This window comes from Triturus cristatus, chromosome 4_2 (assembly GCF_964204655.1).
Source record: "Triturus cristatus chromosome 4_2, aTriCri1.1, whole genome shotgun sequence".
NCBI lineage: Eukaryota > Metazoa > Chordata > Amphibia > Caudata > Salamandridae > Triturus > Triturus cristatus.
In genome coordinates, this window is record NC_140586.1 from 52126840 (window position 1) to 52152752 (window position 25913).

General features: G+C 44.7%; 1 protein-coding gene across 4 annotated transcripts in view; it reads right to left on the bottom strand.

The window, feature by feature from the left end:
- Nucleotides 1-12859: 12859 nt before the first annotated feature.
- The window catches only part of MISP3 (MISP family member 3), an 83483-nt gene continuing 70429 nt past the window's right edge, over nt 12860-25913 (bottom strand). For all 4 annotated transcript variants that reach the window (XM_085600443.1, XM_085600440.1, XM_085600439.1 and 1 more), the window contains 2 exons: nt 18196-18263; nt 12860-13783 (listed from right to left, as the gene is read on the bottom strand). In XM_085600443.1, the coding sequence (XP_085456569.1) occupies nt 13682-13783; nt 18196-18263 (170 nt within the window). In that variant the 3' untranslated portion in view covers nt 12860-13681. The remainder of the gene's footprint in view (nt 13784-18195; nt 18264-25913) is intronic.

The window sequence follows — 25913 nt, forward strand, 5'->3', positions numbered from 1 at the left end:
CTGTTGTATTTTTCTTATATTAAAAGATATTTTCTTTCAGAGAAATGTGTCTGACTCTGTGTTTATCCTTAATTACAGTAGTAGATATCGTGTTCTATATTATGTGAGTCCAAGCCCCTAACACCCGCCTAGAGTAACCCTTGACTGCTCGACCATAGCTACCCCTGGAGAGTCAAGGAAGCTGAGGGAGCCGTGGCCATCACTTGTACACAGCAGCATCTGTGAGCTGCAGGCAACGCCTGCCTCAACACGTGAGATGGTTTGGAGCAGCCGTGGACTTTCTGCTGTTGGGAGGAGACTGGGTTCTCTCTTAATGGTAGAGCTGATGTGATGTGTGGAGGATATGCAGGACCACGTCTGCCTTTAGAGCAACACCTGGCTTCATAGTCACAGTTTCTGAGCATTCCAAGGAGGGACCAGGCTGGGGGCAAGAATGGGTGTGCACCTCTAGGGAGCAAGCCTGGATGGGGCTGACTTGCCACACACTGCGGTTGCTAACTGGATGCAGCATGTCTGAGGTACTAGCTGGTTATAAACTGGGGTGGGACACTGAATGGAGCATGTCTGAATGGACTGACTGGGCACACACTGGGGATGGACATTAAATGGAACATGCCCGGGACGGCTCATGGGCACATATTCCAGTGGTCCCTCGGTGGAGCATGTCTGAAGGTTAAAGACGTGCTGGTATGAAGTTTCTCTCGGATAAACTGGCTGCAGTCAGTGAAGTAGGCTTAGCCTTGGAGGGACCGGCTGCAGACATACTGTGAGGCTCATGCCCAGGAAGGTCACTCCCTGGAATGGGTCACTCTCGAACAAAATGTCTTCAAAGTATGGGCTTGTTTGTTTAGTGGCTTCATTTGCAGGTTCCCCTGTTCTGAACTCATGATGGGACCCCTTTACGCGTGCTTGGTTCGAGTACTCTTGTTTGCTCCCTGTACTCATCCACGGGCCACTGTACACTTGCACTGCTGGACTTTTGCTTGGGCCCTTGCACTGTTCTTGTGGCATCTTTACTCTTGCTGCGGTCTCTTCTGATGTTATAGACGCCCATGTATCCTTGCAAGTGGCTTTTACAGTTGCTGGTTTCTAGTGCCTAATTTGTTAAAGAATAAGTGCCAGGGACCAAAGATTTGCTCAGAAGCCCACAGCAAGCGCTACTGAATGTCGTGGATGCCGAATACTAAGGATGCCTAGTCTTGAGCCCACCGCATGCCTCTTTCATCCAGAACCAGACAATCCCTTCTCCTGGTTGTTTTTGTCCATGCTTTCTTTCTTTGCCACGCATTTCTTGATTTGTATTCCTCCTTTTCAGTTTTTTTCTTGCTCTAGATCAAAGTCTGTTGAGGAAAAGTAAGTGCTGGTCCCCAAAAATGAGTTCCAGTGAACCCCAGCTGTAACCACTGGCTCAAATAAAGCATTACTGGTTTCACTACACTCTTGCTGGGACCCTTGGACTCTTACTGTGGGGCTTACACTTTTGCTTCTGATCTGTATTCACTCTTTACCTGGATGTTTGCTTTACTATTAGGTACAAGCTTGCGGGTGACTTGCACTGTTGATGTGATACACTCTAGATGGAGTCCTGTACTGTTCCTGGGGTCCATGCACTTATACTGAAGACCATCTCTCTTACAGGGGTCCCTGCACTTTTCTTTGAGACCTTCACTATTGTTGTGACCCATGCACTCTTTTCAGGGACCTGCACTATTGATGCGACCCCCGCTCTCTTCTCAGAGACCTGCATTACTGTTATATCCACTGCACTCTGCATATAGACCTGCACTATTATTGTGAATCCTGCACTCTTACGGCCTATTTATGGGTGGGTCGGTTAATTCTGACTCGTGCAAGCCCCTGTTTACGCACGGGTCCGAATTACGGGTTTGGCTGTATTTAACACATCGAATAATTATGGGGTTCATTAAATACCTCAACTGTCATTAAATATCAGCAGGTCAAACTTGTCAAAATTGAATGTGGGAAAGTTATGCAGTAGTTATCGTACCATTTGGATTTTGGTGCGATAAACTCCGACTCGGCGATGTGGCGAGTGCAAGGTAAGTGGTTTTATTTATTTTGAGGTCTCGCCTACATAGCGCGCATGCGCTGCATATAGCCGTCGCTCTGCTCTTTTTGGAAGCACACACTCGTACTTGTGGCGGCATCCACCTTGCGGGAGCGCGCAGGGGCGCGCCATAAGCATGAGTATGTGCTTCCAAAAAGAACAGACTGCGCGCGCACCACTCCCGGGCTCACCTCCTGCTCCCCCTCTCTCTCTCACACGCGCTCCCAGGAGAGTACTGACGCAAACTACAAGCAGAACTTGGATTCGTGTCTCACTTTGCTCCCGCCACCCCCCCACCCCTCATGTCCTTGTTGGCTTTCTTCCTGCCTCCCCCTCCCTACTTACTTTCAGTTGCCTTTTTTTTCCCCTCCTGCCTCCCATTGTCCGTATTCCCTTTGCTAAAGGAAACTACTTGTTCCCTCTCTTCGGGCTGTGGCTGCCTTCTCCTCCTCCCTCCTTGTTTTTCTCAGGTGAGTGCCTTTGTGTTTACGTATTTATTTTATCCATAAAACCGAACCTGTGTTTTTGCTGTTAATATTGTCCCTTTACAACTGGAAGGCGCGTAAGGCTGGATTTTGAAGGGATGCTGTGGCATGTGCTTTTTGTGTGCAGGGAGACCAGAATCAACGTTAAACAAGAAAGGAGTTCTTAAACAAGAAAGGAGTTTGTTCTTCCTTATTTAAGATGCTAGTGGTATTTTTGCTGGGTGAGTGTGCATTTCTGATTGCATTGGAGCGGCAGGAAGCACACGCCTTGGTTGTAAACATGGCCAGGCAACTTTCAGGTTGCTGGTGGACAGGCGCTCGAGAAGCAGCTACCAGTGTGACTTGATAGACGTTTGTAGATATGTAACGTTCAACGCCAAAGGTGGTTACTACTTATGTTTGCATGCATTACATTTCTCCTACCGTGAAGATTGTTTAAATCCCCCCCACTGACTAACATGCTGTGCACCTCGGTCTGTTCCTGTGAAGTGTATTTTGTAATGACTGAAGGTATAAAAGACTTCTCAGTGTGTGTACAGATTCTCTGTTTTAAACCGCGTTTGCAACAGCACGCGACTCGCTTATGCTTCATAATTGCTGCGATGCCGGCTCCCGGTGTTTTAAAACAGAAAGAAGTTTCAGCATGGTGTGAGATGAACACGTTATGATACTGCCCGATAAAACCGTAGCGCAGCAGTGACAGCACCTCCCCCTGACTTGTATTCACTTCCGGTGTTGAGTTGAATCTGGTGTCCCCATTGTAACTAGTAGAGGCTGCTGAATGCTGATACCTCAGCCGTCTTTTGGCCCTTCGTACCCAGTATGAGTGGCTTGAGTGAGATGGTTTCAGGTACAACAGACACTTCTGTTTTCCAGTCGTAGGCATCTCTTTCGTTGCTATGCGACTTGTCATTTGAAGAAAACCAACTCCTGGAGTATGCTCTAAAGGTGATGTGCTGGTGGCATGATTCAGTGACCACCATCTTCCAGTATTAGCCATGGGATTTTAACACCATCTGCATTTTTCAGTCTTTCTGCCAATCCATGCCTCTTTCCAGGGACTGAGTTAGACAAGACAGTGGGGCACAAAAGCATTTGAGTACTTGAAGTAGTACTACAGAAGTAGTCTTTTATGTACTCTTACATGTCTTTGTGAATGAGCCCAAGCACCCAATGTCCTATTAGTAAAATGGCAAAGAGGCACACTACTTCCTGTTTGCACTAGTTTTATATGAATACTCCCTTTATGCTCCCATTTTACTCCAGTTTTAAATGTTTGGGGCCCAGTTCTCAAAGGCACATGAATTACGTACTTTACGTGCTCTAAAAGTTACTTAGTGATTAGGCCCAAACATAGGAATATTTCTGCATCTGAACTGCATCCATCGCTGTTCGTGTTATCCTCAAGCTTAGTTCTGAATGAAACGGTCATGAGACAAGAAAAGGCCATGGAAATTCCTAAATTTCTTTGAAGTTCTGATTCATAACGGAACAAAAACAATGTACTTTGATCATCTTGCTGTGTTTGGTCTCTCTTCCCAGTTTGACATTGTTATACATTTTTACGAAACATTTGCCTGTTTGTTTTACAGTTGCATACAACAGAACAGAAGTATATGTGCAAAAGAAAGTTACTGCCCCTCCATGGTTATAACTCGGTGGGCCAATGGTCAGGAGATTATATAGCTCATTGGATAATTTCTCATCCTTTGAGAAATCTTAGAAAGCGTAAACATGTGTATGGATGTTCCACCAATAACATCAATGCGTTTACTGTTTACTAACTGTCTTCACCCACAATTCCTAATGGAATTGTGGACGAATTTCATATTTAAAATATTTCATTATTGGCATAGCCAATAGGTCTCGCCTTTAGGACCTTATAAGTATTTAGTTATGTAGTACAATATCCTTGGTGCAACAACATCAACTGTTGCATAGCTTAACACTTATAAGGTCCCAAAGGCGAGACCTATTGGCTATGCCAATGCTTGTTGTATTTAATTTTTCCTATCCCATCGTCTGTCGACTACCTCCCTTCCCCCCCCCCCCCCCCCCCCCCCGCCCCGCCTCACCACTTTTACCTGTGTCAGCTGGGCCTGACTTTGAGAGAGATATATTTTCAGGAATATTATTCTGTGTCAAGCAGATTATGGATTATCATGATCCTGAAGTCCCTGGTCCGTTCAGTGACACTCTCCGTGACAATTCTAACACTGTCCTCAATTGAGTCTAGTTCAATCGTGTCCATCGTTATGTTCTGGGTGTAATGTTGAGGGAATGGAAGTATCCGGACAAAATTAATACGCTTAGATTCATGACAAAAACTATACTCTTGGGAGGTCTCTGTATAAAAGGTGGCCATCTTCCAATGAGAGCCGTAATTTAAGGGGTATACACTTCACGGCCATTGATCCGGACTCCCACACAATTCTTTAAAGCTGTTAAGGAAGGAACTGCATATTCCTCACTATTTATTGAAATGGAGCAACACAGAGAATCCCTTGCTGAAGTAGTCTGAGACTCGGCGTTAGCAGCGGAAGTTTCAGGAGCTGGCAGAGATCTAAGAAAGCCACAGCACTGAGAAAGCCATTTGAAGGGACTTGTGTGTCTGACCAGCAATTTGAAGACAGGTTGCACCATCTGTGCAAGGAGCAAAAGCATTTTTCATAATTTCGACAACAACTGCAGCAGTCATCTTCCTCTTTTAGAAAGGGGAGATAATCCTTCGGGCAACTTTCCAGAAGTCAGCAGCATTCTTCTCAGCCTTGCAGGCAGCATGGAAAGGGCTTTTCTGGTAGAGTCTCCCAGGGATTAAAATCGAATTCACCAGCGAAACAATCTAGATCGTGACTATATCAGAAACTGCCCAGGAACTCTATAAGAAGTCAGGTGTAGCATTTCCTAGTGGCCTGGGGGAGTGTACTTCGGACTTGTGAGTTTTCCAGTCAGGGAAGGTTAGCAGTTAGAGCCGGGTCTGGTGGCTCAGTGGACTAATGCTTCCCCCGGAGGGACTTGTGTTTGACCTTATGGTCACAGGTTCAAATCCCAGCTGGTCCACTCAGCCTTTCATCCAACTGAGGTTGCTAAAATGAGTACCATTGAGTTGGGTAACAATAAACATCTGTTATTCAGCGCCAAGATACCCTGTTTGGGGTGAACTTGCACTTTACAAATACTTATGTTTATGTTAGAGTTTGCCTCCATGCTGACTAAATTCAGGCATCGGACAGTCTCCTTGGCCAAGTTGTGTCTGTGAAGTGAGCAGCTTTTTCGGCAGCCCTTCAGGACCTTCAACACAAGGAAACATTCCAACCCTGCAGATTGAGAAGAGCCACTAACTGAGTTGCTACTTTAAAGAAACTCCTGGGCACGAACCCCAGGCCAAATGGAAGAACCCAGAATTGAAAAGGAAGATTCTGAGCCCAAAATTTGAGGCACTTCTAGTGTGAAAGGACTATTGGAACACGAAAGTAGACGTCCATTTGATCCAGCATGATCATAAATCTCCCTCAAGACACCAAAGGTAAGATCATTCAGAGGGTTTGCGTTTTGAATTAAACTGATTTCATCCACAGATTCAAAACGTTATAAGTCTGTCACCATCCTCTTGATAGTTTGGATACTATAAAAATGACTGCATACACTTCAATTTCTCTCTGTTCTATCAGCGCATGTATCAAGGCATTCCTTGTGTTGAACGTCCTGAAGGGCTGCCGAAAAAGCTGCTCACTTCACAGACACAACTTGGCCAAGGAGACTGTCCGATGCCTGAATTTATGCCCACTCAAAGTCATATGCAGCTCTCTAAGTCAACATGGCTTCCCTCTCTATTGGAAAACAATGCCAGATCTCTCATTCTCATGGCTTAGGCCACATGTTGAGTTTGGTGAATGGGTTGTTACTCCATCAAACAGCTAAAGGATATCTCATTTGCCAAGATGGCAGTACCTACAATCTATTTAGAGCTGGCAGAACTGCCATTTGTCCTGTGGTGGGGCCTATGTTAGGTCCAGTGGAGGAAACATTTGACTGATGGTCTATTGGATAATGGGATGTCAGTCAAAGTACCTCAGACGATGCATGTGCCTTTCTTTTTCCTGTTTCGGACCACTGGAGAAAGCATGGCAGTTATGACTGTAGTGCAAGGAAATAAACACTGGTCGCAGTCAAAGGTTTCCTGCACCGGACCCAACACAGGCTCCACCACAGGACAAATGGCAGTTCTGCCAGCTCTAAATAGATTGTAGGTACTGGTAAGCGTCCATTTGATCCAGCGTGATCATAAAGCTCCCTCAAGACACCAAAGGTACGCGCCTTGATGCCTTTGGGCAAAGTTTGCGCTCTACAAGATTAATATTAATTCATTCATGTATGCCAGGGACATTTATTCTTTTTGAACAACTAACTCCCACTTTGGATATTTGATTTTCTGAATTGCCATTTTAATCCTTCAACAGACCCACTCTGCCAGTGGTAGCTCTATTGAAGGCACCAAGAGCTCCACCTTCCTGACAGTGATCTCTAAATATGGTGAGCCGCACTCCTCCAGGACAGTCAAGGACATCCGGAAGCGGACCTAGTGAAATACAGTGCAGCCTGCCATACTCTAGATAAGTAAACTCACAAAAAATATCGGGATGTGTTCTGTTGTTATGGTGTCGGTGCATGGAAGTGACAGGGCATATGTCTTATAAAGACGAGAACCCTCACTCACCCAAAGGTGACATGCTTCATTATTGGGTTCCCTCTTGCACACTGTGACCGCAAGGTTCACAGTGTGGGCTACAACTCTCCTGTAAGAAGAGGAGCGTGAGGTGTTTTGATCTTAAATCATCCAATGGAAAAAACGGAGTGAGGGGCAGAGTGCAAATAAAGTGAAGTGAATAAAGTGTGTTAAAAGTAGCTCATGGGAGACCAAATGTACTTTTATTAGTGTCTCCGATGGTTAGGACTAAAAAAAGTTTAGTGAATAGGGGTATGGATGTTCCCTATTAAAGTAAGGTCAACATGTTTCTGCCTTAAATGACCTAACGGTTCATGGCATTCATCAGGACCCACTTCTTGTCACTCTGCTATCCAAGTGTAAAAATCATATTCAGCAAGGAAATACCATACTTATTTCTGATGGCATCCGTCAATGTGGTACCAGCTGCAGTATGGTCCACAGTCTGCAAAAAATATATACATCTGTATTAAACATTTTGCATATATGTGCTGTTATATGCGTGCGCACACACACCATTGTGTCGCACCTCACAACACTAGATAAGGCCATTGGTGTTTATTGGAGCTGGTGCAGACCACAACTGAATATGGCTTTTCTTTTAGAGGACAGAGCAGTGAAAATGTACAGATTAATATCACCTCTTCTGCAACTTCCGCAGACACCAGCACGAGAATGGTTGGTGATTCAGGGTCGCATTACATCATGTGTTCACAGTGATATGGGCTCATTTGCATGTTCGGCTACATCCTCTTCCACCTTTACGCTTACTGGATTCAGGTCTCTCAGAATTTCACGGCTCTGATTCCACTGTCGGTCTAAATAAAACAGCCTCTTCAATGGTGGCTAACTCCAGATTACCTTTCCATAAGACTTTCTCTTTACTTTGAGCAACTAGTAAAAGTAATATAGGATGCAAGTTACCTGATATGTGGAATGACACTGTGACATTCGCAGGACTGTCGGCTCAGAGTAGCTAGTCTTCGGGGAGCCAGAGGCTGTTCAAATGGAGAGAACTATCTGTGGTTTTCAGAGAACTGAGACATTTGCAAGATCTGATTCTATACATCTATGCATTGATAAGGACAGACAATATGATGGCAGTAGCATACATCAATAGTAAGGGAGAAACTTGAACACAATCTCTGAGATTGATAGCAGACCAATTGATGTCTTGGACAGAACACCCTATTTTGTCATTGAGAGTTATTCATATCAGAGAAGTGGACAATATCATAGTGGACAATCTCAGGAAGTTTCCATCCTCTCAGTCTTTCCCTGTAACCTTTGAATTCTATACATCTATGCATTGATAAGGACAGACAATATGATGGCAGTAGCATACATCAATAGTAAGGGAGAAACTTGAACACAATCTCTGAGATTGATAGCAGACCAATTGATGTCTTGGACAGAACACCCTATTTTGTCATTGAGAGTTATTCATATCAGAGAAGTGGACAATATCATAGTGGACAATCTCAGGAAGTTTCCATCCTCTCAGTCTTTCCCTGTAACCTTTGAATTCTATACATCTATGCATTGATAAGGACAGACAATATGATGGCAGTAGCATACATCAATAGTAAGGGAGAAACTTGAACACAATCTCTGAGATTGATAGCAGACCAATTGATGTCTTGGACAGAACGCCCTATTTTGTCATTGAGAGTCAGTCATATCAGAGAAGTGGACAATATCATAGTGGACAATCTCAGGAAGTTTCCATCCTCTCAGTCTTTCCCTGTAACGTTTGAATTTCATGTCCATTTTCAGGAGGTTCGAGACTCTGTTTCTGGATTTATTTGTATTCCATCTCAACACCCCGCTTCCTTTTTTGTGTGCACATTTTACGGATGAAAGAGCATGCGGGTGGATGCTCTTATGCTCAGGTGGACACAGGGTCTCATATATGCCTTTCCTCAGCTGCTACTCATTCAAAAGGTTCTAACACAAATCACTGAGGAGGAACGAGAGGGGATTTTGTCTGCCAAGGAATTGATTTCCACTGCTGAGATAACTGGCAATTCTTCCTCACTTGGGGGCATATCAACATAATTATCGCTAAGCGCACTTAGCGCTAGGATAATTATCGCCGGCTAGCGTTGATTTTTATCGCTGAGATAGCGTGCTATTAGCAACGCTTATCTCAATAGCGATAAAAATCCTCACGCTAGGTGGCTAACGTGAGATTATCGCTGGAAACCCAGCGATAATCTCACGTTAGCTTGTTGATAGGGACAGACAAACTTAGCCATGATATCCTCCTTCCATAGGATATCATGGCTAAGTCAGAAAAATACCAGATGTAAAAAAGCAGCGTTAACCGCGGTTAGCGCTGCTTTTTTTGTCTCTAACAGGGTTAGCGATATTCTTGATAATAGGAGAAATGTCGCTTAGCGACATTTCTCCTATTATTTTACTCTGGAACGCCCCCTTTGCATCTCATTAGAGATGCAAGGGGAAGCGTAGAGTTAAAGGGTGCTAACATGCAAATTTGCATGTTAGCACCCTGTTGTTGATAGGGTGCTAGTTTTATCTCTGCTTTTTTGGCTTTTAAAGCCAAAAAAGCAGAGATAAAGCCCTTGTTGATATGCCCCTTGGGTCTTCCTCTGCAACCATCTCCACTCAGGCAGTCGGGCCTCTTATAGTAAGGGGGTCACTGTCGGTCTGGAAACTGAGAGGAGGGGTTTGCAGAATAAAGGCCTTTAGCTGATGTGGTTCATAGGTCTCTAAAACCTTCAAGTTTAAAAGCCTACGCTAGACATTGGACTACCAAGAGGGCTTCTGTTTCTAGTCGCTTTGTCCAACTTCCACTTGGGTCTTTTTGAATATATTTAAACATTACAGACTTCAAGGCATTGAGGCAAATGGAAAAAACTTTGGTATATTGAGGTAATACATCTCATTCCATGATAAGTTTCTTCTGTGCTGTCATTTAATTATATTAAATCACATAGGGCCTTATTACGATGAGGCCCAGAAAGCCTGTGACAGCAGGTCGGAGGCTTTCCGAGCCTCATCGCGGTTTCAATTCCGACCGCCTAATTACAATCTAGGTGGTCGGACTTGAAACCGTCTGGTCATTCCGGCTGGATTCCGATGGGCTCAAGGAGCCCGTCGGCCAGTCGTAGACCGACCCGTAATCCCTATGGAGGTGCCTGCCACGTGGTGCAGGGATTAACACAATCTCCCATTTCTCTAAGGGAGATTGTGCTATGGCCCGTTTACAGCAGCAGCACAAGTTCCCATAGAGAAATGGGAGTTTGAGACCGCACCATGTGCAGTTGCATTGTAATTGCGGTGTTGAGATCGGCGACTGTGACAGTGTTGGTTGGAGGCAACTCCGACCAACATTGTAATCAAGCCCATAGTGTTGAATAATGAAATCATTTATGTTCTGTTGATCATTTAATATTCCTTATTTGCCAAAGACCGGTCTTGCTTGACTGTGCCTCAAAAGTAGTGACCAAATTACTTACAAGTAATCTTCATTGTTATTAGTTCTGATGTCATCACCCAGTCATTATGCCTCGACCAGCCCACTACCACCCCCTTCAATTATCTGATCTTTATCTAAGCGTGGGTATGGCCAGGTAATGCTCAGAACATCTAGCCTATTATAGCGCCCAGCTGGCGTGGATGGGGCTTGAATTTGCAGCATTTCCTGGATTTTCCTGTTCCATGGTGGCATCCACCAAGTCTAAAGTATTAACTAGTATGAGGACACCTGTACTAAGAGTGGTGATTATCAATAAGTAATCGGGGCATTTCCCCGTTTATGGTATGCTGGTCTGGTGATGAACGGGACAGACAAAATGACAAACAAGAGGTGTTTTTTGGCTTTGTCAATTTATTTAAAAATCACAGCTATGTCTCCTTCATTTTACTTTATGCATTTGTTATTCTCTGGCTAAATTTCCTGAAGTAATTCATTAAACGCTGGTGAAAAATCTGAGAAGTGTGTCCCTCTACTTCGAAGGACACAGGGAAACATGGTACGGGAGATGAGAATAAGGTACCAGCAAGGTGGGCAAAAGAGAGAGCAGGGAAGGTACTAAAAAGGGGGTAAAGTATATGGCATAGGGGGATAGACACATAGAGATGGTACAGGAGGGAGTAAAGGAGTTAACATATGCGGTGTGATGAGGCACATGGGTGGAGAGGACACATAAGCAAAGGGTTAGTTGATCGTCAATAACAGGCTGGGGGACGGGAAAGGGAGGTTCCCCGTCCCTAGTGCATTAATCATGTTTGCAGCATTAAATATGATTAGATAGGAATTGAGGTATATCCCAGACTACAGCACGAGAAGACAAGTATATATATATATATATATATATTAATGATGCCCTGGCATAAGTAGTTTTTATTTCCTTTCCCAAGATACTTTGCAGTTATAGAAAGTGGCAACATGTACTACTGGAAGCACAGCATAAAGGTCATATTTTGACTATCCCAGAACGCACTGGAGAATTAAAGGCTTTGCATCGTGCAAAATGCACTTGGGCTAGCAAAGGGCCTCATGCATTAGAATACCATAGGTTAAGCAAAAATCTGAATACCCTGAGACAGACTGTGATTAGGTATGTTTATCAGGTGGTTAGGAAAATGCATCTTGTATACCAACATTCCATGAGAACAGCGGAAAAAGTCTGCAACTTATGGAATGTTAAAGGTTCAAGGAAATGGATTTTGAATGACTGTAGGCCAGATGTACGAAGCTTAGTGTTTGCGATTACCAAATTGCAAATGTTTGCAATTTGCTATTTGGTTATCGCAAACACGAAAATGTGCAAGTGTGTTTTACACTTTCTGTGATTCCCAGTTTGTGATGATTGCTTTTATATAAAGTACTCTTTTTTGTTTTAAATGCAGCCCGTTTTCCTTAAAGGAAAATGGCATGCAATAAAAAAAAAATATGTTTTCTGTTTCATTTTTTAAGACACAGCAGTGGTTGTGGGACTACTGCCTGCTCTAAAAATTTATATTTTTTTCATTCTCATACAGGACGTGGTCCCAAGGGGGCCCCCATCCCTTTTGCAAATGGCTTACCACCAATTTCGAGTTAGTGGTAAAATGCGAATGTTTAGCGACGGCATTTTGGTCTCAAAGCATTTGTACATACCAATACAAATCTGTATTAGAAAGTGATGTCCAAAACACCCCCTTCCAAATACCGATTCGAAATCCCAAATTGCAATTAGGTAACAGGTTACCGAATCGCAATTTGAGCTTTGTAAATTTGAAACTGCCTTTTTGCATTCTCAAACTGCCTGATTCTGCAAATCGGGCAATTTGCAAACGCAAAAAATCTTTGTATATCTGGCCGTGAATTTTTGGGGAATAGGGAAAATGCATGGACTTCCCAGACAGCCGTTAGGTAATGAAGCATGTTTCCACATTCCCGAAGGCCACTGAGCTAAGGACATGACCTGGTGTATCCCAGAAAGCTCTATGCTCAGGGACATTGTTCACCAGTAAAGCAATCTAAATGTCCAAGGATATAACTGGTGTATAAAACTTTCCATCATATCACAGCATACCCTAGATAAACATAAAGACATGGAAACATGTTCATTAGGAAAATGTACTCTCTATTCCTGAGGTTAGGGAAAAGCCCTGCATACTTATAAAGCCATGGGTATAGGGGAAGGGGCTTGAGCACCCCAGAATTCCCAGAATGCATTGGACCTTTGCAGTGGATACAGGTTCTCATGAAAAATGCATTGTGAATAGCAAAAACAGGTTTAAGGAGGATAGTCTTGACTTTAAAGAAAGGTCATACTGTGCAGAATCTAGTTATCTGATGATGTTGAGGCTGTCGAGGTGCCTTGCGATTGGGCTCTATTCAATGTTGAGCTCTCTCTAGGAACCCTGCATGCAGACAATGGCAGGAGGGCAAGGTTAGCCTCCAGCTCTCTTCTGATGTTTTAGAAAGATGAGGAGTCTTGTCTGTGTGCCTTGACGGCATGGCAGTTCTCCGCCTTCATACTGAGGTGATTTGAGGATTCTAGCGAGTAGGCCATGCCAGAGGGCCAAACCCCAGGCCAGCAGTTCTCATGCGATGTCAATGCACCTCTCGATTAGTCTGTCACTGCAGAGATGTTTTCCGCGTGGGCCATACAGATGATGGTATGGTGTTCACAGCTCTTTAAAGGGGCAAAGGCTTTGTAATCATAGAGCAGATAAACACCGGCTGATCGTCTGTGGTCCTCAATCATCTCAGCCTAACCCAGGGGCAGCAAGCCAAGACTCCAAGGGGCACGGGCGTAACTATCATGCAGCCTGAGAGAAGAGATCGAGTGGTGGGCTGCTGAAAGGAAGTCTCCCTCCTTCTCCTGATTACAGGTCCCAAGAGAGCAGGGAGTGTTTGTCCTGGGTGGGAGCGACAGGAACCCCCTAGTCCTCCTCGTCTTGTGACTGCTGACTGGAAACCATTCCTGCTTCCCAACGCTGCACCAAGGCACTCTTCTGGCGCACCGTGCTAGAAGTCCTGCCCTCCTGCAAGAGGGAAGAAGTGACAATGAGGGGGGGCTTGTTAAAAGAACAACAACCAGAACACTGTCAAGAAACCAGATCAACTACTCAAGAACAAGAGATCTGAAATGGGAAGGGTCAAGAGAGAGAAGCAACAAACAAACCATTGAGATGAAACTAGACCAAACATCCAAGAACATGAGATGTGATAGTGAGATGGACTCATAAGGGAAAGTAATAAACAGAACATTGAGAAAAAAACGGATCACATATCCACGAACAGGAGTTGTGAAATGAGAGTGACCTTTGGAGAGAAGCAAAAACAAAATACTGACAACCTGAACCACGCATACAAGAACAGAAGATGTGAAATGAAAGTGCCCATGAGTGAAAAGTAACAGACAGAACACCAAGAACACCAAGAAGAAATTAGATCAAATATCCAAAAACAGGAGAAATAAAGAGGCATCAAGAAAAGCAACCCACATGGAACACCGATAAGAAATATGGCAAACTGTCCAGAAGCAAGAACCATGGAAAATGAGCCCAAGAGAACATTTAGAATAAGAAAGGTAACCAATGAACCAACAGCAGGAGATGTGAAACGAGAGGGCCCAGAAGAGAGATGCAATCAACAAACAGTGATAATAAACCAGACGGAATATGCAAGAACAGGGAGGGGTGAAGTGAGAGGAGCGTACATAGAGAAGAGAAATAGAATACTGATAAGAAACTAAACCAAATACTGAAGAACAGGTGATGTGAAAGAGGGGAGAGATGCATCACAGAAAGAACACTCATAAGAAACTAGACCTAATATCCAACAATAAGAGATGTTAAAACAGAGAGGAACCAAGGAAAGGACATAACAGGCAAAGAACAGACATTAAAAAAACACTAAGATCCAAAAACATGACGTGACACCAGAGGGGTTCATGGAGAGAAACAGCAAACAGACCACTGAGAAGAAACAAGACCAAATATCCAAGAACAGGAAATATTTAAAATAGAGGGGCAGAGTGAGAGATGCAATAATCATAGAACATCGATAATAAACCAGAACGTGAGAGGCGACAGTGAAAGGGTTCATGGTGAAAAGCAACAAACAGACTAGTGAGAAGAAACCAGACAAAAAATCTAAGACCAAGAGAGATGTGCAACAAGAAGAGCAAAGGGAGAGAAGCAACAAAAATAGAATACTGAAAGGAAAGCAGATCAAACATCTTAGAAAATGAGATGTGAAGTGAGAGGGGCTTGAGGAGGAGGCAATAAACATGGAACGCCTAGAGGAAATCAGATCAAATATCCAAGAATCTAATGTGACGGATCGATAGGACTTATGGGGAGAACCAACAACCAAACCATTGAGAAGATACAAGATGCAATATCTAAGAACTGGAGAGTGAAATGATAAGGGTGCAGCAAGAGGTGCAACAAACAGACCATTGAGAGGAAGCAAGACCAAATAGCCAAGAACGGTAGAGATATGAAATGTGAGGGGCGAAGCGACATACACAACAAACATAGAAGATAAAGAGGAAACTTGGCCAAATGTCCAAAAACATAAGATATTATTGCGAGAGGGTACCTCGAGAGAAACAGCATATAGAACATTGAGAACCGGGGCCAAATATTCAAGAGCAGGAGATGTGAAATGAGAGGGGCCAAGGGAGAGAAGTAACAAACAGAATATTGAGATTAAAGCAGATCAACTATCAAAGAAAAGGAGATGCAACAGTAAAAGAGGCTCACGGAGAGAAACAACAAACAAAAAACATTGAGAAGGAATTAGGCCAAATATCTGAGAACAGAAGATGTGAAGTGAGGAGAGGTCACAGAATGAAGCAACAAGCTTACAACACTAAGAAGAAACCAGAACAAATATACAAGACCAGGAGATGTGACGAAAGAGGGGCTGATGGACAGTACCGAAAAATAGACTACTACAAAAAAACTAGAACACATACCCAAGACCAGGAGCTGCTAAATGTGAGGGGTCAAGGAAGAGATGCAACTAACATAGACGACTGCAAGAAAACCATACCAGCTATTCTAGAACAGGAAATGTGAAAAGAGGGGGGCCCCAAGAGAGAAGCAACAAACAGAATGTTGTAAAATAAGACCAGATATCACAAAGCAAGAGAAAATGAAATTAGGCAATATTTCAAAGGCGATAAGGCAATGGGGCAAGGAGCACAGGAGGAGAAGCAGCAAATCTAGAAAATTCAGAAACCCCCAGACAAACTATGCAGAAACAGAAGATATGAGTAGAGTGAACCCCACAGAGAAAAGCCACATACCGAAAATTGAAGATAAATCAGGCAAAATATTCCAAAACAGCAGATTTCAAGTGAGAGCAGCCCGGAGGAAAAAACAATAGAAATCATTTTCAGAAGGAAGCCCAAATATCATATAATAGCAGCAGATGGAATGTGACATGATCTGTGGTCCCTAGAACATGCAGCTGCTGCCGCTGTTCATCGCCTGACGGCCAGTGCAAGCAGGGTCCTGTACATAAGTTAGTCTTTCTTTACATTTTATCCATGTCCTAGGACTACTTTCCCAAATTCTGGTCTCCCACCATCCCTGCACTTCTGCCTCATGGGTTTAGCCCTTAGTGTGGTCTTAAGTTCAAGGTAATGGATTCAAGACAAAGACAGTTGGGGTTTGTCACCAGGCCACCTTAGTAGAACGGTTATCCATAAACTCTGTTGAACATAACAGCCCTATTAGGCAAACACAGGGCTCCAGAACACCTTTTAAGTGATTGGTCCTTATTTGCTACAGTGACCATCCCTATCAATTTGGAGACTTCGCCTACAGTGGTCAGACAGTGGCATGAGGATATCTCCAAGGGCCGCAGTGAGGGATGTTCTCGGGTGCAGGTGTGAGAAACATGAGGGGTCCCTAGAGTCAGGAGTAAGGCACATGCTTAGATTTCTACAGGCAAAAGTGAGGGGCATCTCCAGGGATATTAATGAGGGAGATCAGTGCTGTCACAGGCGTAAAGGGTGATTAACAATCCCAGATACCTATAGAATGAAATTTTGAACATGACCTGGACTTAAAAGGCAAGAGAGAGGCACAGGACTAGGCAAAGAGGGAAGAGCAATATCCCTAGATCCCTGGGGGCAGAATCAAAGGGTATCCCATGATCACCCAGGGCAAAAAACAAGGACCTGAGGGGTAAATCTTAAAAACATGCCCAGCCCAAAGGACAGGATTGAGAGAAATCCCAAAGGTCAAATAATATCTCGAGGTGGCAGGAACTGTTGCTGCTTCATTACAGATTTCTATAGACAAGGCGGCCAGCCTAGGACCAGGAAAGCCGCATCCGTTCATTATCGCCGCTAACTATGTAAATGAGCTTCATTTAGATCAGTTGTATGCAAATGGAATAGCACTCGTTACAACCCATGCGTTATGTACGCATGCCATTACAACACAAGTCGTTACGACGTCTCGTTGTTAATCGCATGCCCTTACAACGCAAGTCGTTACAACAACTTGCTGTAGGGGGGGCGCTGGAGTTTGGAATAGTATAATTTACTATTCCAACTCCAGGTTGTGCAACAGTAGGGAATGTGTTGGAGTGAAAATCTAACAAATCCAACACCTTGTGCCCCCTACAGCAAGTCGTTGTAACGACTTACGTTGTAATGGCATGCGATGTAACAACGCGTCATTTTAACGACTTGCGTTGTAATGGCATGCGATGTATCACATGCGTTGTAAATGATGTTTCTCATGCAAATGTAGGCTATGTGGCTATCTTGGGGGACATCTTCAAAATTATGGGGACCCTGGGTCAAACCTATTTTGAGGGCCTCTGTTCCCAACAAATTTGAATTTATGATACATTTACAGCTAAATCATACCTAATTATCGAATCTTAAAACTAGGCAATAGTAAAAGAAAGAAGACAAATGAGAGGCAATCGCTTATTTAAAATAAGCACCTGTACACTTAAACATCCCTCCTTTTCTCGAGTTGCCCTTGGACTGCCTTGATCCACATGCAGCACACAGATTGGCATGGAAGTACACCATGGGGCAGCCCTGTACGAGGCAGTGGTATACTTGCCAACATTCTATGACCAAAAGAGGTAGAGGTAGTTATTATAGCTCGACTATTCAGATAAATTAATGAGAGGCCCTGTCCTGACCAAACAACAAGGGACCCCCTTGAAAGGTGGGACCCTAGGGCAGAGCCTTCTTTGCCCATCCGTTAAAATGTCTCTGGATATCTTCATAATTTGGCATGGACCTTGCCCTGAAGCTACGTTGGAGATCCCTGCCAGAGACATTTTTGTCTGATGAGGAGGTCAAAGGTCTCCAAGAGAAAGAAGAAATGCAGCATGGAATGGGCCATTGATGGAAAGTCCTCCTCTGTCTCACCTCCCAACCGTTCCACAGGTGACTTAGCACCATACATACCTGTTCAACCTCACTTCCAGCGCTTCTTGGTGGCCACATCACTTCCAACTTCCCAGAATATGGCCGTTCTAGAGAGAGAGAAGAGGTGGTCAGTGGAACTTCGTTTTAAGATCACCCCGCCTCGCCCCCCCCAACACAGACATACACACCCTAATTAGAAACATGCGTGAAGGTAATTTGTAGCAGCAACACAAAGCGGCCTTAAAGTAGGAAAATTGTTGTTTCAGAAGAAGCAATTCAGACCCAGCAAGAAGGTCTTTGGTTCTGAGAATATTCAAGCTTAACCACTAGGTATCAATTAAGCCATATATCCTATTTGCAGTTGCCTACAGCTCTAGGAAATGTTGGGCATTGTCCGGTGCTTAATTTGAGCTGGGGGTTACAGAGTGGGTCCACCAGCACTCATTATTGGGGGCCAGCACTTATATTTGCTCAACAGACTTGGTTCCAGAGCAACTGAATGGATAACATAAAAATTGATAAGAAGGAGGAAGAGAACGATGGAAAAACTGTGACAACGTGAGAAGGCAGGGATGAAAAACAAACTGCAAGAGTGAGATGAAGGTACATGCAGTGTCTAGTGGTGGATTACAGAAGCAAGAGATGGAATCAAGACTACGTAGCCTTGATATTTCGCATCCCAACCCTCGATAGTGCAAGGGGCTGATTCTGAGCAAAACATTGGGCCCGACACTTATTACTTTACAAATTAGGCACTGGCATCATCTACTTAAACGCACCACCCAACCATGAGTCCCTGCATGCCCTCAAGCTTAGGAACAGAGAAGACTGATGGGGGATTCCACATCAGCAGACTTCTTTGGCTGATTTAAAATCTATATACAAACCTCACAAATTATCTATCATGGATGAATGCAGAAGACTTACATTGGAATATTTACTTCCCTGCCTGCCTCCATAACTCTCAAATGTAACCTGGCTAAATCAGCTCAAAGAAAAAAATAATATTATCAGTCTGAATGGCAGGTTAGGACACACCTAGTCATATATCTGCTCCAGCAACAAGAAGTTGCCCAGGCAACGCAGCATAGCCTGGGAGTTTGCAGATCTTTCTTTTAGTAAAATGGGAAGCTGTGGCTAGATAACACTTTGCTGGGGAGCCCCATTGTTGTTTATACCACCATGTCAATAATTCTACTGCTCTGATAGATGAGGCTAAAGTTTGAAATGACCCATTGACATTGATTAGTTAGATGTAGAAAAAGCGTTTGATAGGGTTTTGTGGTAGGTTCTGTGTTTTTTCATTAATTTCTAAGCAATTTGGTAAAATCCCTTGCTTTGGATTAGGCCTTTTATACAACTTCATAGGTGACGATAATGTGACAGTCTGAGTGATCCGGGCTTCTAATGGCTGGAAGAAGCCCAGAACTCCAACATTCCATTGTTGTCCTTCACAGCTGTTGCTGTGAGCAAAGGCCTCATGGACCCTGAGGGGATTTCAGTCTCCTTGGGCAATGTGAGGAATTTGTTTTACTTGTTAGAACATTCTGTCCTTTAGTGGCGGAATGTTCTAATAGCTTCATAGCCCTCCGTAGATGGGCTATACTGGCGTTAAAGCCCGCTCCCTTGTTAAAGGCCCTCGCCTTCGGCTTGGGCCTTTAACGCTGGAGTGTGCCTTTAATGGCCGGTATAGCCAGCTACGGCGGGCTATAAGGCTATATTAGAACATTGGAATGTTGGAAGCTCCATTGAAAACAATGGAGTAGCTCCGGGCTTATAATGGCTGGTAGAAGCCCAGAGCTCCAGCATTCCAATGCTTCTTTGTTCACAGCTCTGGCTGTGAACAAAGGCTTCAGGGAGCCTGAGGGAATTTGAATCCCCTCGTGCTCCCTAAAGCCTTTGTTTTATTTGTTAGAACATTCTGCCCTCTAGTGGCAGAAAGTTCTAATAGCCTTATAGCCCTTCGTAGCTGGGCTATACCGGGTATTAAAGTCCCACTGCCTTGTTAAAGTCCCTCGCCTTCGACTCGGGCCTTTAATGCTGCAGCGGGCCTTTAATAGCCGGTATAGCGGGCTATAAGGCTATATTAAATGTGGTATTTGTAACAGATTCCCTTTTACATCCTGTATAATTGTGCACCAGTGGCTGGTGTCCTAACGATTTTAAAGACATTGTTTTCAATCATAGCATTCTAAACCAAGTGTTTTGTGAAAATATTGTAATTTATAAACTAACTTTAAGATGGCTATGGCTTCAATAATTTAAAAAGAGAGGAGATATTTCTGTGAGGGCGTTTCAGAGGCTCTACATAACAAGTTTAAATCACGAGTGATTCTGGCAGGCAGTGTATAATGGGTTTAGGCCTTTGTTGCTCAGAAGGGTGGGTCTCTTAGGGTTTAGATGGAACGATAGGTTGATCGAATTGCCATACATAACTATAAACCACTGTCGTACAATGTGGGGCTTGTTGACAAACATTGTACAACATTCTCTCCAACTGGGAGAAGCACTGTTCTAAAAATAACTGTTCTTTTCAAGTTATTGGCCTTATGTAATGCTATTGCCATGTATACACAAACTAGGTTTTTGTAGTGCTTGGTGGTAGCTTTTTATAACTTTATACAGAAGTATGAAAACTCTAGGTAGGCACTACTCTGTTTGGTACACCTAGTAATACTGGGAGATGGGCACCAGCTGGGTTAAATTTGCTTTATTAGAACCTTAGAAAGTTGCGAGCTCCATTGAAGAAAATGGAGCAGCTCCAGGCTTATAATGGCTGCTATAAACCTGGAGTTTATAGACCTTTTGCCTCGGGCTTTACCGAATGTTAAACGCCCTCGTCCTCGTTATAGGCCCAAGCCACTCCAGTATAACCCTCGTCCGCGGGCTTTGAGGCTATATTATGCAGCCTTGGGTTTCAATGTAACTGGATTGGTGAATTCCAATGTTCCGGGCTGTTCTTTCTTTGCCTTGTACAAGGGACTGCACATTCCAGTGTATTGCTTGTACACTGGCCCAGATCGCTGTACTGGGGTGAATGTATGACATTGTTCTGCATTCTGTCCATCAATAGTTCTTTTTGCAATTGTCACCCCGAGTGGGACGGGTATGCTCAGACGTGAGTCCCGTGCTCTCCATGCTACTGAAATCAAGCTATCCTGGCTGAAGAGGGGTGAAACCCTGACACCGATCCTAGGATGCTTGTTTCCAGTCTAGGGAGGACTTGGCCTGGCAGTTCGGGCTGGACTGTTCCCATTGGGCACAGGGGCTGATTTGCATATGGCTGGGTCCAAACTGGATTGGCATGGTGAGCAAAAAAACGATGGATTTAGGCCCAGATCTCTGTACTGGGGTGAATGTATGACATTGTTCTGCAGTCTATCAATAGTTCTTTTTGCAATTATTCACTGGCCTAAGGAATTTATTAAGGGGGATAAGTTAAAAATACAACGGAAAATATATATAATTTGGAAATGCGTGTAGCAGCTGTGGCAAACTCTACTTCCACTGTGCTAGCTTCTCTCAGGGAGAATTTGGTTCCTATCTGAAACCCTCAGAGGTACAGGGTTCAAGTACTGGAAGTTTCTGTCTATTCAAACTTTAGATAATTAATTCCACAACCGCCTACCAAAACATTTGGGTAATTATGCATCTTTTTCTTGGCATACGAGGGCAGTGAGTGGTTTTTGGACAGCCATTCCTCACTGATATCCCATTGCCTTGGATAGGAATGCATTCCAGTTAGCCACTATTCTGGGATAATACTGGTAAATGAGAGTACCCACACCGAATACTACCCAGTAATGTCTGACTGCTGCAGGACCTGGCGAAGAGGTCTTGCATTTGTGGCAGTGATGGGGTTCTAATCCATGCCTTTGAAGAGATTGAAGTAAGCTGTGTCTGCTCACCATGGCTACCCTTGGAAAGCCAATTGTAAACAAGCATTGGCATAGCCAATAGGTCTCGCCTTTGGGACCTCATAAGTGTTTAGCCATGCAACAGTTGCATAACTAAATACTTATAAGGTCCCAAAAGCGAGACGTAGTGGCTATGCAAAGCGGCCGTGAAAGTGAAAGTAATCGCGGTAAAGCGTGGCGCGCGCGCACATGCACAGTAGCTCTAGGCTGGCCTGGTAGCACTTTTTGGAGCCCTCTCAATAAGTCTCGCCAGACCAGCGCATGCGCTGGTTCAGGCAAGACCTGAAAAGGGAGACACTAGAATATGCAGTCAGGGTACAATATTACGACATGAACTTGGACATCAGTGGAAAGTGGCCGTACCCAGTGTGCAAAAGATAGTCCCCAGTAAGGACAGACTGCCCCAGAATATGGACAAAAAGCCTCAGCTTGTAAGGTCGATTCAATTACTGACTTTTGAAGGTACATAATGACACCCAATAAAGCCTAGTCTTTGTACTGTGGGAGACCATTTAAGAGATGCCTGACACCAGACACGCTGGGGGTCAGTATCAGTAATAGTGGGACATTCATCAGTAATTGACCTTAAGATGCTATGTGAAGCCACGAAAAGTCCTTGGGCAAATGTGTTTAAGAATGACAGGACAGCGAATGAAGCTGGATCTAGTAACAGGACCCACAAGTAAAGAACTGTTTAACTCGATTTTTCCCCACTCCTCTCCCGAAACAGTCATCTTTGCACATCCCCAGTTCCCTCCATTTTTCCCCCATTCACCCACCCCATACAAAGTTCGAGTGCCCAACATCTGAACTCCAGAAGATGGAGTTTGAGACACAGATAGTTCAGAGACACTCTGAGGTGCAGCATAAGCAGAGAGAGAGGAAAACACCTTTCAAGAAGGAGATACAGCATGTAATGGACCCAAAAGGCTGTTGAAGTAAGAGAAGGTAGTTAGTGCCCAGAAACTACAGGAGATGGAGCTAAGAAAGGCTTACGCTGCAAGTCTTGCATCAGGTAATGTCAGCCCCTCCACCCCAGTATCACAAAGGACCTGGAGGAGAACAACTCTGCTGGAGTAGGCAGTGGCGTTACAATAGCCCCTGCAGCCTCCGTGGTGCAGGCGGCCCGAGCTCCAGGAGGCCCCCTTCGGCAGTGTGTACGGGCGTGCCCGAGAGCTTGTGAATGGGCCTGGAGCATGGGAGGCCACCTTCATGTTCTTTGCAGGGGAGGCCCTCAAGTTTTTGTTACGCCCCTAGGAGCATGTATGGTGTTTGGTGAACAAAAGGCAGTGACTTTACTGAGTCAACTTTTTCTCAGATGGATGTAGGCCAATCTACAGTTAAAAAGGGTGACCAAGTGAAGTTGCACTGCATGGCGGATACGTTTATCAGTGGGTTTGGGATTAGCCCAACCCTGTAGAGTAGGAACTTTTTAAATGCGAACAAAAGAGGAGTCCCTTTGTAGATTTGCAGTTATTGGGTTGAACAGAACTTTGATGTATAGGTGTCTGGGAGAAAGACAACCACTTCTGATTCATTGTGCAACCTTTTGGACAAGGAACATGACTTGGATGATTGCTCTGTGAAGCAGAGAATATTTCTCTAGATCATATTTAGCAGATACCATGAAATGGTTACAGTGTGGATAATTCTCGAGCAAACTGGCAATGAAACAGTCAGAAGCAGACTAAGCCAGGTGGGGAGAAAATTGCCTGCAACATGGTCAGAAGCCTTTACACTATGGCCATGTTCATTCTCAGGGCTCCCAGCAGGGACATATGTCCAAGGGCAATTAGTTATTTTATCAAGACCAGAAAAGCAACAGAAGCAAAAATGTCCATCCAAACTCTTGGTTGGTTACTCTGCCTGGTGTGAAAAAAGCCACATTAACCCCTTCCCCACTCATGACGGAACCACTCCGTCATGAGCCACGGTCGCCGTGTGCTCATGACGGAGTGGTTCCGTCATGCTGCGGCCGTTGGCGGCCGCGCTGCCCACGCGGCGCTAATTCCCCGCCTGTGCGGGCGATTAGCGCAGTGGGCGGAGTCATGATGGAACCACTCCGTCATGAGCACAGCTCAACCGCGGCTCATGACGGAGTGGTTCCGTCATGAGCACCGCACCACCGTGCTGCCCCCAAACCCCCCCCCAGCGCTGCGGCGGAATTCCCGGGGCTCTCACGGTGCTTTTTCAGTATGTTTATTTGTGAAGAAGAGAGATTCGCCAGTGTCTCTGTGGAGGCGGACACGGTATCCCAGTTACATGCCTGGGAGACATTCTATGCAATTCTGCTGCATGTACCATCAAACGCTCTTCAGTGCCTCCACTTTTTCTTTCTAGAAATAAAGGCAGGCCTCAACTCAAAAGCAACAGAATTCCAACCTGCTTTTTCCCACAGGATAGGAGCTCACCAGTGTCCCAATTGAGGCAGCGTTGGTGCTTCTTGCTGCCAGGGAGGCAGAGCACCCAGTTTTCTTGTGTTTGAGCCCTTCAGTACTTCCACACTATTTGTTTGGGTGGTTAAATCTCTGCTGATGGAGATACCAGAGCCAGCTGCATCCTTCCATTGGATCCTTAGGTCAGAGATCTGATTGAGAAGGTCAAGGTGGGTGTGTGGGGTTGGACCTCAGTATAGACCCTGCTGTAGGATATTCTTGAGTTGGAGGTTGTGGATGTGATTCTGCTCGTTCCTTGACAAGCCGACTTGGAGCATCTCAGGTGGAACTCCCACAAAGAGCAGTGACTCAAACACGGTCCATGTGGGCTCAGTACCTGCACTGGGGCAGACCCCAGAGCTAACTGCACCTACCAGAGAGGAGTGTGATCACCCTGCAGGAGACCAGATGATGTCAGTGAGACCGAGAGAACTACAGTTGTTGACTGTGGAGTTTTGTGGAGCTCAGGCAGGGTATAGTATTCTAAATGTACAGTGAAGAGTGGCAGAAGGGATGTGCAAAAGAGTTACTCTTCAAGGTGGCATGGGAAGAGGGACTGCTTTACATTGAGTCATTTGATTCTAAACCTGGTACCCAGGGCCGAACTGGCCGTAACAGGCATCAGGCGTTTCCCCGGTGGGCTGGAGGTCATGGGGCTGATTTTCACCGACCAGGGCCGCTCTTATTAAGGCTTGGACTGGACACAGTGATTCCAAGAACCAGTGCAATTAAAATACAAGCCTCAGAGAAGCCGAGCAGAGCTGCCTGAGACTGACTGCACTGGGTCGCTCTTGCAGACAGTCAGTGCAGTGCTCAGTCATTGAGAAGCACTGAGGGCGAGGCTTGGTGTCTGGCATTGCCACCTAGCTTCAGTTTGAGGTCAGTCCTCATGCCTTCACAGAGGAAAATATTGCTTTTGTAACGTGCAGGTAAGGAGATTGTCCTGCATATTTTTTTTAAATTAAAATAAAGTATCCATTTAAAATGTGAAGCCTTGTGTTCACTGCACTGTTTGAGAAAACTCTGCTCTCTAAATGAGCCAAGTGCACATTTAAGTAAACTCTGCTCCAATGTGTGTTTGTTTTTCCATAATTTCCTGTATTCAAAGGCAAGAGAAGGCGCCACTCCTCTCACACAGGCAAATCATCCCCAGTCCCTTGTGCACAGATTAAGGGAGAGGAAAACAGAGGAGAGAACATAAACGGGTAGATGGAAAACAGAGAGGAGGTAGGGTGAGAAAGGGGTACTAAGGAAGAGCAGAAGAGTGAAGTTAGAGAGGGAAGGTAGGGAGAAAAAGGGTGAGAAAGAAAGAAGGAACGGAGATGAAGAAAGCAAAGGCGAAGAGAGGATTACTCAGGAGAGGGAAAGAGGAAAGACAGTGAGGGAAGCTAGGCAAAGGAGATGG